Consider the following 12,310-nt stretch of genomic DNA (forward strand, 5'->3'; position numbering starts at 1 on the left):
ATAAATAAATAAATAAACATATATCTACTACCCAGTTCTTTTCCTCTTACCGCCAATTTTACCCATCTCTTCCTTCAATTTTTTTATACAATCCAAATGGTGCTGTATATGAAACCTGTATAAATTTTTACTCATCTCTACAGGATCGATAAAATTATCATCCATGAATTGCAATTTATGCTTCGTAAACAAATGCATTTTTTGAAAAGGCTCCAAAGCTGCAATTGCTAAAGCTGCTAAACTATCTGCAGCCTTTTTGTTTTTGGCTTTTAACATCTTTTGACGATTAGTAAGAACTTCTTCAGGTTTACTTTTTAGAAGAATATCATTTGATAGGGATATGTAGGGATCGTTTGGACCAGGTTGTTGGTGGTTGAAGTATGATGTAAGGGAATCTAAATTGAAATCACTCGTGCTGCTGATTTTTACCAGGACGTCTGGTACTTTGGCATCTTCTTGCTTAACTGGAAAAACAATTTTCTCTTCAGCAATTTCATTTAACAAAACATCACTTTGTAACTCCTTCTGATCATCATTACAATGTATTGAAGTCTCAGACAGTCTTGGGAATACTCTTGGTCTTCTACATAACCGTCCATAAGTTTTCAATTTAAAACTTTCACCTTTGGTAGAACTTTTTAGACGAATCGGTTTAACCAATTTGATCAATTGGTACAAAGCTTGTGCAGTTGTCCGATCTTCATAGTTAACAATGTGTACACCAACTTTTCTCAAGTCCAACATTTCTTTAACAGAATACATTGCTGAAGGTATTATTGTTATAATGTTTTTATTCATATAACGTCTGAAATAAATAAAATCATCTTGTTTATATATATATATATATATATATATATATATATATATATATATTAGGATGGTCCATATATGTATTTGTTCCAAAAGTTGAAAATTGGTAAATGCAGTTGTGTAGAGAATTTCATAAGCTTCTTATATGTATAAAACAAAATTTATGTGTTGTAACAATTTTTTGCGCAATTCAAACAAATGTGAGAAAATGTATAACCATTTTCATTTATGATTGCAATTTTATTAAAGTTTGACGACTTTTTTCGTCATGTTTTTGTTCTAAAAGTTGAAAATCGTTAAATGCAGTTATTTAGAGAATTTTATAAACGTTTCATTCATATAAAATACAATCAACGTGTTTTAATAAGTTTTTGCACATTTTAAACAGATGCCACAAAATGTTTAAAGCATTTGTTTGCTGAGTTATACGAATTCAAAGTTTGATGATTTTTTTCGTAATATTTTCATTCCAAAAGTTGAAAATCGTTATATGTAGTTATGTAGAGAATTTTATAAGCTTTTTATCTATATAATATAAAATTTATGTGTTTTGACAAACTTTTGCACAATTTAAACAAATGTTAAAAAACGCACAAACATTTCGTTAGCAGTGTTACACAATTTTAAAGTTTGACGATTTTTTCGTCACGATTTTGTTCCAAAAGTTGAAAATCGTTAAATGCAGTTCTGTAGAGAATTTCATAAGCTTTTTATACATGTAAAATAAAATGTATGTGCTTAAAAAAGTTTTTGCACAATTTAAATAAAGGTCGAAAAATATGCTCGCATATCAATTCTTATCGATTAAGCGCTACCACCATTCTGGAATTATAGAATAAATTTATACACAAAAATATTTAATTAGTAATTGTAATATTTACTTTTATGTGTTCAATTTTTTTTTCGGACAATTTCTCTCGTGGACCTCCTAAAATGAATATTTTTGTTCCTGATAAACTTCTCTCGTATATTTCGTCCTTGTTACTGAAGAAATCAATTTTATATATTAGTTCGAGTATATTAACAAATTTGTAGAATGTTGTTCTGCGACCAATCACATGACGTATGTTATTAGTTAATATTGTTCGTTCGTTTTTTTTCGTTTCCTTTCGCCCCTTTCGCGTAGGTTATAAATAGGAGTGCGCGAAGGAATTCTTGGCAGTCGTCGGCCGCGTCCGGCGCCAGCGTCACCTATGGCGGCGCTGAAAGCCCCCGGGGCACCAGACCGGCAGCTCCTGTGGAGCTGGAGTGGTCAGGAGCCCCGGGGCATCCGCCGGAGACTCCCGGCCACGGAGATTCCGTGCCACGGAGACTCCGAGCCACGGAGATTCCGTGCCACGGAGACTCCGAGCCACGGAGACTCGGTGCCACGGGGATTCCAGGCCACGGAGACTCCGAGCCACGGAGACTTCGTGCCACGGAGACTTTGTGCCTCGGAGATTTCGTGCCACGGAGACTTTGGGTCACGGAGACTCCGTGCCTCGGAGACTTCGTGCCACGGAGACTTCGGGTCTCGAAGACTCCGTGCCTCGGAGACTTCGTGCCTCGGAGACTCCCGGGTCATGGAGACTCCGCGCCACGGAGACTCCGAGGCACGGAGACTTCGAGCCTCGGAGACACCGTGCCATGGAGACTCCGGACACGGGGACTCCGTGCCATGGAGACCCTGGGCCACGAAGACGGGATTGCGACGAAGTCGATTCAAATTGTATTTTTATAGTGTCCTAATTACATTTCACTCTCCGCGTGCGGAGTCTCCGGGGCCCGGGGTCTCCATGGCACGGAGTCCCCGTGTCCGGAGTCTCCATGGCACGGTGTCTCCGAGGCTCGAAGTCTCCGTGCCTCGGAGTCTCCGTGGCGCGGAGTCTCCATGACCCGGGAGTCTCCGAGGCACGAAGTCTCCGAGGCACGGACTCTCCGAGGCACGGGGACTCCGAAGCACGGTGTCCCCGTGGCTCGGAGTCTCCTTGGCACGGTGTCCCCGTGGCTCGTAGTCTCCGTTGCCGGGAGTCTCCGGCGGATGCCCCGGGGCTCCCGACCACTCCAGCTCCGATGGGAGCTGCCGGTCTGGTGCCCCGGGGGCTTTCAGCGCCGCCCTAGGTGACGCTGGCGCCGGCCGCGGCCGACGACTGCGACGATTTCCTTCGCGCACTCCTATTTATAACCTATGCGAAAGGGGCGAAAGGAAACGAAAGGAAACGAAAACAAACGAAATTAATTAGCCAATTTTCGAGCGTTGTGATTGGTCGCAGAACAGCATTCTACAAATTTGTTAATATACTCGCGAATTAATGTATGAAATTTATTCCCTCAGTAACAAGGACGAAATGAACGATAGAAGTTTATCAGGAGCAAAAATATTTATTTTAGGAGGTCCCCGAGAGAAATTTTCCGAAAAAGATATTGAACACATAAAAGTAAATATCATAGTCACTGAATAAATACTTTTGTGTATTAATTTATTATCCAATTCCAGAATTATATCAACAATGGTGGTTCAGCTTAATCGATAAGAATTGATTTGCGAGCACATTTTTCGACATTTATTTAAATTGTGCAAAAACTTGTTCAAGCACATACATTTTATTTTACATGTATGAAAAGCTTATACAATTCTCTACATAACTGCATTTAACGATTTTCAACTTTTGGAACAAAAACATGACGAAAAAAGTCGTCAAACTTTGAATTCGTATAACTCAAATGCTTTATACATTTTGTGACATCTGTTTAAAATGTGGAAAAACTTGTTACAGCACATAAATTTTGCTTTACATCATTAAAAAGCTTATGAAACTATCTACATAACTGCATATAACGATTTTCAACTTTTGGAACAAAAACATGAGGAAAGATTTTGTTAAAATTAATTTAGAAGAATTTGAGCCCTTGGGAGAAAAGAAATTCGAAAATGTCCATGCTAAGGACCACCCTAATAAATATAAATATATATATATATATATATATATATATATATGTGTGTGTGTGTGTGTGTGTATTATTCATATTTCTATTACCTGTAACAATCATCGATGTTCACACAAAATGCTTTATTAACAACTCTTAAAACAGCATCTCTAGAAGTTGTAAAATATGAATCAGCATTTTGGATTCTCAAAAAAGCATTTCTGGAACACCCAGTGTATACAGAGTATCCTCGACAGGCTATTTCAAATAGCAAATCTTCCATTCCAAAAGTATCCATACTAATAACTATCTTCATGTTTGAATAATTCCTAAAATCAAAATTTTAATTACTTTGTTAGAAACATTTCAGTTTATATTTTCAATATATTTGGATATTTATTTCATCTTTGACTATTTCTTATATAATATATAGGAATAAATACTTATTACATAAAATTGTAAATATTGAAAAGAATGTCTGGATAAAATGAATAATTCAATATTTAGGCATTTCTTAATTAATTTATCATATTAAATCAATCAGTCAGTCAATTATTCGTTTTTTTTTATACAGTTGAGACTAAAATAGTTTAAATAATTTGTTACTAACATTAGTATTAAATCACGAAGATATTTTTTATTTATGTAACAAATAGCATTTCGAGGTACTTTTTTATACAATTTTAAACTACCTAAATTGTTACAAGTAATCAAATATAAATAAATTAAAGTGTCTAGAACAAAATTTTCTAGTTGTTTGATAAAATGTACACAGACACAATTTCGCGTTCCAGCTAAAAATTATACAAAACTTTAGTATCCAAGTATACGTACTAGTTTCTACTAAATTCTAGTAAATTTTATCTAGTTTTCACTAATATAAACAATTATAAGTGTCCGGAACAAAATTTCCAAGTTATTTGACAAAATGTAATGTAATAAGAATCAAGTCTACAATTCCAATTCATTTCTAAATTTTAATAATTTTAATATAGTACCTGATAATACTTTCAATCTTATCAGCAGCATTTTGCACATTAAAATCAACAGGAACATCAATAATAGAACTATCACAAATTAGAGTATCTATTTGTTCTTTCTCCCCCAAATCTTTGATGTATGAATTGTTTAAAATATTGGACGTTATGCACAATTTTCCAGTGTATAGATAGTCTTGATCATTACCTACAAAATAAATAAATAAATAAATAAATAAATAAATATATATATATATATATATAAATATATATATAAATTTATTATTATTATCACTTACATGTAAAACGATACATGACAGTTCCAGTCAAACTCTGAGTATCAATCGCTGTGACATAAAACTGGAAATCGCTTACAATGATCAGAGTTTTTTTTCTATATGTGAGTGGTCGTAGTAAATCCTTATTTACCTAACAAAAAATAAATATTTATATTGTTTACTATAGTTTATTATTATATACAATTATGGTTTACCTTGGTGAAACATGCAACAGCCCTTAAATTTGGTTCCGATGAATAAATTGGATATGGCCATGTACTGTTTATGGCCGAGCTGATGTCTGGTGATATTTTGCTTAAGAAGTAAACCGTTTTGGGAGACTGGAAAAAAATAAATATGTGTTGATATATATATATATATATATATATATATATATATTTGAGTAGAGCCTTAAAGAATCCAATAGTAATAAGAAAAAATTAGTAAATTTTGATAAGAATGATTTATGAAAGATAGGATATTATATAAAAAATAATACATAATAGAAATAATAGTGAATGAATGGATTATGTGAAAAATTATTAAGATAATAGCTAGGATTTTTTTTGAAAAAATAGGGAATTAAGAAAAAAGCAGAAATATTTATCTGCATAATTTAAGTTTAGCGATACATTGTTTTGAAACATTTTTTTGCATTTTGTCAAATAACTTAAAATTTTGGTCCTGGACATTTTTATTTGTTTATTTTAGTATAAACTAGATGAAATTTACAAGAATTTAGTATAAATTGTTTTATACTCTTGAATATCAAAATTTTGAGTAAGTTTGCTAAGTTTGAGACTTAGCAATATGTGAGTTTGGGAAATTTTTTTACATTTTGTCAAATATCTTGGATATTTTGTCCTGGACATTTTTATTTGTTTATATTAGCAAAAACTAGATAAAATTTACTAAAATTTAGAATAAATTGTTTTATACTCTTGGATACCAAAATTTTGAATAATTTGCAGTTAAAACGCCTGATTTGACTTGATAATTAGCTATAGATTAAGTTTTGGGACATTTTTCTATATTTTGTCGAATATCTTAGAAACTTTTTTCCGGACACTTTTATTTGTTTATATTAGTAAAAACTAGATAAAATTTACTATCAATTAGTATAAACTGTTATATATACTTGGATATTGAAATTTTGAATAATTTGTAGTTGAAACGCCTGATTTGAGTTTGCTAACTAGCTCAAGGAGGTTTTGGAACATTTTTTTACATTTTGTCAAATAACTTGGAAATTTTGTTCCACAGATTTAAATATATTTATTTTGGTAAAAACTAGAAAATATACTAAAATCTAGTGTAAATTGTCATATACACTTGGATAGCAAAATTTTGAATTATTTGTAGCTGAAACACAGATTTGAGTTTCATAATTGGCTATAGGTATAGGATTTGGGACATTTTTTTACATTTTGTCAAATAACTTGCAAATTTTATTCCGGCCACTTTTATTTATTTATATCAATAAAAACTAGATAAAATTTAGCAAAATTTAGTATAAATTGTTATATATACTTGGGTATTAAAATTTTGAATAATTTGCAGTTGGAACGGGTGATTTGATTTTGTTAATTAGCTTTATGTGGTTTTGGGACATTTTTTTACATTTTGTTAAATAATTTGGAAATTTTGTTTTAAACACTTTTAGTTGTTTATATTAGTAGAAACTAGATAAAATTTACTATCAATTAGTATAAACTGTTATATATACTTGGATATTGAAATTTTGAATAATTTGCAGTTGAAACGCCTGATTTGAGTTTGCTAACTAGCTCAAGGAGGTTTTGGGACATTTTTTTACATTTTGTCAAATAACTTGGAAATTTTGTTCCACAGATTTAAATACATTTATTTTGGTAAAAACTAGAAAATATACTAAAATCTAGTGTAAATTGTCATATACACTTGGATAGCAAAATTATGAATTATTTGTAGCTGAAACACAGATTTGAGTTTCATAATTGGCTATAGGTATAGGATTTGGGACATTTTTTTACATTTTGTCAAATAACTTGGAAATTTTGTTCTAGACCCTTTTATTTTTTCATATCATTATAAACTAGATAAAATTTACTAAAATTTAGTATAAATTGTGATATACACTTGGATAGCAAAATTATGAATTATTTGTAGCTGAAACACAGATTTGAGTTTCATAATTGGCTATAGGTATAGGATTTGAGACATTTTGTCAAATGACTTGCAAATTTTATTCCGGCCACTTTTATTTATTTATATCAATAAAAACTAGATAAAATTTAGCAAAATTTAGTATAAATTGCTATATATACTTAGATATCAAAATTTTGAATATTTTGTAGTTGAAAATCAATAAGTATCAGTTAAAAAAATTATTCCGGACACTTTTATTTGTTAAAATTAGTAAAATCAAGATAAAATTTACTATCGAATAGTAAAAATTCTTATATACACTTGGATAATAAAATTTTGAATAAAACCAGTTGGAATAGGGTAAAGATTGGCCAGACTCATAATTAAATTCTTTAAACTTTGTAGTTCTCAAAAAGAGTACTGAATGAATAATTGTTAATATTTGTTTGATATTTTTGTTAATTTGACGAATTTTGTGCTTAATTATATCAATCATCTAGAGGAAAAAATATATTAATAAAAAACTAATTATATACTTAACACATAAAGGCACGTTCCCGATAAAAAAATATTATATCTGAATTCTGGCACTTAGAAAATATTAACTGGAGTTAAACTGTCTGTAGCATTTATTTACAGCATTTTAAATATTAAATAAAAAAGTTGAATAAATAATCTAGGATTTTGTCTAACATTACAAGACCCTCCAGCAACTCAGTATACTTGCAAATCACCCATAAATTAATTTAGCAATTGTTTATATAATTAATTTTATTTAATAGTTACACATTATAGTTATTAATGATGAACACCATATTGAGAACCAAGAGAGTATAACTTTTAATGAAAAATTACTTTAAATAAATAAATATTGTATATATATATATATATATATATATATATTATATATATATATATATATCTATAGTATATATATATCGTATCTCTATATCTATATATATATATATATATATATATATATATATATATAGATATCTATATATATTGCCATTTACCTTTGGTTTCTTTCCTTCCTTTCTTCCCCGATCAATATAAATCCATTTATTAATCACAGTACCATCCATCACAACGATTTAAAATCAAAACAAACGAATTTACAACTTTCAAAAAACTCAATTTTCCAATTTAAACTGAACTAAACCTTATCGAACAACTTCAAATTTATATTGAGCAAATATTTAAGATACATTTTGCACTTTGTATTTAATTTGATACCTGAAAGGTTTCTTAGAATTTAATAAAATTGAAAAGAAAACTATTAATGTTGACATTTGTAAACTTGAACGAGCTTGCTTGTCAAAGTAGTTCGGGCAAAAGGACGACTGTGGCGCTGCTGTAGGAAAATGACAGTTGGAATTTGAAAATATTCAATAATAATATAATATTTTATTATTTTACTTTAGTTTAACTATTTGGTTTAGTACCTGAACGGTTTCTTCGAATATAATAAAATTAAACATAAGTATTAATGTTGATTTATCCTAATATGGATGAGCAGGCTTGTCAAAATGATTCGCAAAATGATCTGTGGCGCTACTGTAAGAAAATGATAGTTGAATTTAAAAATATTTTAATGAACTACAGTAGAATCCGATTAGTATTACGCCGGATATATTGACAACCGCTTATTATGACGTAATCGCACTAGGAAGTTTGGTTTCCATATAAAATTCCTTAAAAAAACAGCTGTCTGGTCGGATATATTGACATCGCTTACATTGACATGTAATGACCCATTTTTGCAAAAAATTATGTCCAATTTATAATGACCGACATGATTTTACATGAACTTACATTAAAAAATCACATTTGTACGTTTATGGGTAGGGTAGACTAATTATTAATGGTTCACCACGGATATCTAGTAAACAAATAAAATTAGATTTTTTTTAACAAAAATATTTGATAGTAGTAGAGGGCAAAAAATGTATAAATTCATAACCAGCCATCACCTTTATTTTTATGACTTTGTTATCAGAAGATAAGCAGCACATGAGTGGAATAAAAAGGACCAGCAGAACATTTACTTTGGCAAAGGTGTAAGCAATAAAATAGTAAAGTTTAAAAAAAAGCAATTTTACAAGAGATTAATTAAATAAATTGTTATTGCGGCTCGTCTGATAAATATTTCTGACCAATAGCAGATCAATGTAATACACTGTGTGTTATCTTTGTAACAAATGTACCCACAGAATTAATATTTTGCATTGGTTCAATAAATGTAGCGTAAAATCCCTTTAAAATTTAATAGAAGAAATTGCATCTGTTTGCCCCCTGTTTGTCCCACTTTACCCCGTATGTGAGGTAAAATGGGTCAGATACTAAATTTAAAAAAAATAGAAAAAAACATAATATTTATATAATTAGGAATTATGTGAATTTTTTTCTGTACATAGTTCGATAGATGCTTCTTTGATGTATGTTATGTGTTGTTCATTGGGTTTAGACAGTATAATTACTGAAAGTCAAATTGGACCTTTGTGCACCGCCCTACCCTATGTCAATTTTATTTTATATTAAATTTAAATATGTGTCATTTTTATTTTCAATTAAAATGTATGTACAGGCTTTTCTTTTAAATTACTGGAACATGTAACGTATTTACATATTAAAAAGTTTTTCTTCAGTATGCTTTGTATGACAACCGGTTAGTATGACGAGATTTCGGCGTCCCTTCGATGTCATACTAAGCGGATTCTACTGTATTTTGTCAACTAAACTTTTATTACCTGATAACTTTCTTCGAATTTGATGAAATTAAATAGTAAGTTCAATTAATGTAGATTAAATTTGCAAACGTGTACTAGCCTTTTCAAAGTAGTTTGCAACAAGGACGAGAGCGGCACTGCTGTAAGAAATTGACAGTTAATAAACTATTTTATTAACTACCTTGATTTAGTTAAATACCTAATAGGTCTCCTTGCATTTAATAGAATTAAATAAACAAGTATTAATGTTGATATATCTAAACATGGATGAGATGGTTTTTCCAAGCGGTTTGCCAAAAGGACGATGATGACGCTACTGTAAAAAATTGACAGTTGGAATTTAAAACTAAACTACACCTAAGTCTGTTTTTACACGGTAGATTGGTTCCAGAAGAAGCCGTGTAAAAAAAAAACATGTAAAAAAAGACATTGATCTTATACAAAAATGGGTAATTTGTTCCTAATCTCTAAAACCTATTAAAATTAGTGAAAAACAAGAATTTTTAAGAACAAGAATTCATGTTTATTTTATTAAATCAAATATATAATGCTTATTTTCACAAGCATAGTAATTAATGATAAAAAAGATATGCACTCTAATCTTAAAAGTAATATAAATTAAATGTATGGCATGAATTCCCCTAAATTAGTCCTATTTATTCACATTTGCTTTGACCAGTAAAAATTGTTTGTACGCGCTAAAGGGGAATTCACTTAAATCTTTAAGCCAGTGTTCGCAAACTATCGATACTAACGATGTTTTCAGACTTTTTTCTTTCATAAATACTTTTTTGTGATATGAACATACTTCGCAAAAATTAAATTTGATAAAAAAAATTTAAGTACATAAAATTTCAAATCGTGCTAAATGGAATAAACTCGTGTAAAAAAATTAAAAATATTCAATTTTCAAACCGTGTTATATCAAAACCATGTACAAAAAGACCGTGTAAAAACAGACTTAGGTGTATTTGTATTTAGCTTATTACCTGATGCGTGTGTTCGAATTGATTAAAATTAAAACTAAAACTATTAATGTCGACAATTCTAAACCAGAACGAGCTTGCTTGTAAAACCAGTTTACCAAAAAGACGACAGTGGCGCTACTGTAATAATTGACAGTTGGAATTTAAACATTTTTAAACAATTGCAAATTTACTTGTATTTAGTTTAATACCTCAGTTGGATTCTTTGCATTTAATAAAACCAAACAGAAAACAATTAATGTTGACATATCTATACATGGATAAGCTGGTTTGTCTAAGTAGTTTGCAAAAACGACGCCTGCGGCGCTGCTGTAAAAGTTGACAGTATTAACTAAATTTTTATTTAAAATGCATTTTGCACTTTGGAGTTATTTTAATACCTGAACGGTCTCTTTGAATTTAATAAAATTAACAGAAAAATTAATAATTTCGACATTTCTAAACTTGTTTGAATTTGATTGTCAATATTGACAGTTGATAAACTATTTTATTAATTACCTTGATTTAGTGCACCAAATTCAATAAAATAAAATGAAATATTGATGCTAATTAAATTTCTAAACTCAAAAATTCTTGCTTCTCAAAGTAGTTTGCAATAAGGACGGCTGCGACGCTTCTGTAACAAATTGACAAATTTATCGAACACCTGATTTAGTTAGTTAATTATTTAGTTTATTACCTTGTAGGACACCTTGAATTTAATAAAATTAAATAAATAAGTGTCAACGTTGATATATCTAAATATGGATAATCTGACTCGGCAAGGTAGGTTGCAAAAAGGACGACTGCGACGCTGCTGTAACAAATTGATAGCTTGAAATTGAAAAATAAACTAGTGGTGTATGGCATCGTGCCTTAAGGCAAATTGCTGGAACTTCCCGTACCGTAATGAAATATTCGAGAAGTTTTAAAACGTTTTTCAAATATAAATACAAATACTGTAGCTCTCATTATTTTTGCTATCTTGTTATATCTGAGCAAATCAAATGTGAATTATAAATAAATCAATTTATCTCCAGAACTTCGACATTTCATTTCGAATTCAATTTCAAAAAAAAATAGTTGCCTAATTTACACAAAATTGAAAAAGTGCTCCCGTCTAAACGCATTTGCAAATAATTCTGTGCGATATTTTCATTTATACTGAGCTTAACTTGGTGGCATTTTCACATTTTTCAATAGTTTTCACAAAATTGGAAAATTGCTCCATTTCATAAACAGTCTAATTTTAATTAGAAACAATTTTTTTCAAAAGCAATTTTGTTGAAACAAGCAGAAAGTTCTTTGAATCATTTAAATCGGAAGCTTAATTCTCTCAAAAACTGCCATTTTTTACCATTTAGCTAATTATTAACTTCCCGTAGGGCAAGTTTATAGTAATCGCAAAAAATAAAAAATGAAAATTTTTATATATCTTTAAGTTTCAGAGGTTCTGTGGTGTATGTACGAGGTCTGTTCAAAAAGTACCCGGAATTTTCGTTTTTCAAAAAAATATT

The 12,310-nt window shown here is 30.1% G+C and overlaps 1 protein-coding gene across 1 annotated transcript; it reads right to left on the reverse strand.

Moving 5' to 3' along the window:
- LOC113373064 lies at positions 1-5,351 on the reverse strand. The gene is made up of 5 exons (XM_026613397.1): positions 5,188-5,351; positions 4,994-5,123; positions 4,716-4,902; positions 3,828-4,046; positions 1-805 (listed from the first exon to the last, which is right to left on the reverse strand). The coding sequence occupies exons 2-5, from the start codon at positions 5,007-5,009 to the stop codon at positions 28-30; spliced, it is 1,200 nt and encodes a 399-aa protein (XP_026469182.1). The 5' UTR covers positions 5,010-5,123; positions 5,188-5,351; the 3' UTR covers positions 1-27.
- Positions 5,352-12,310: the final 6,959 nt, after the last annotated feature.

The sequence above is a fragment of the Ctenocephalides felis genome, unplaced genomic scaffold, assembly GCF_003426905.1.
Source record: "Ctenocephalides felis isolate EL2017-DRISC unplaced genomic scaffold, ASM342690v1 CF-g0.4_SCAFFOLD_01604, whole genome shotgun sequence".
Lineage (NCBI taxonomy): Eukaryota > Metazoa > Arthropoda > Insecta > Siphonaptera > Pulicidae > Ctenocephalides > Ctenocephalides felis.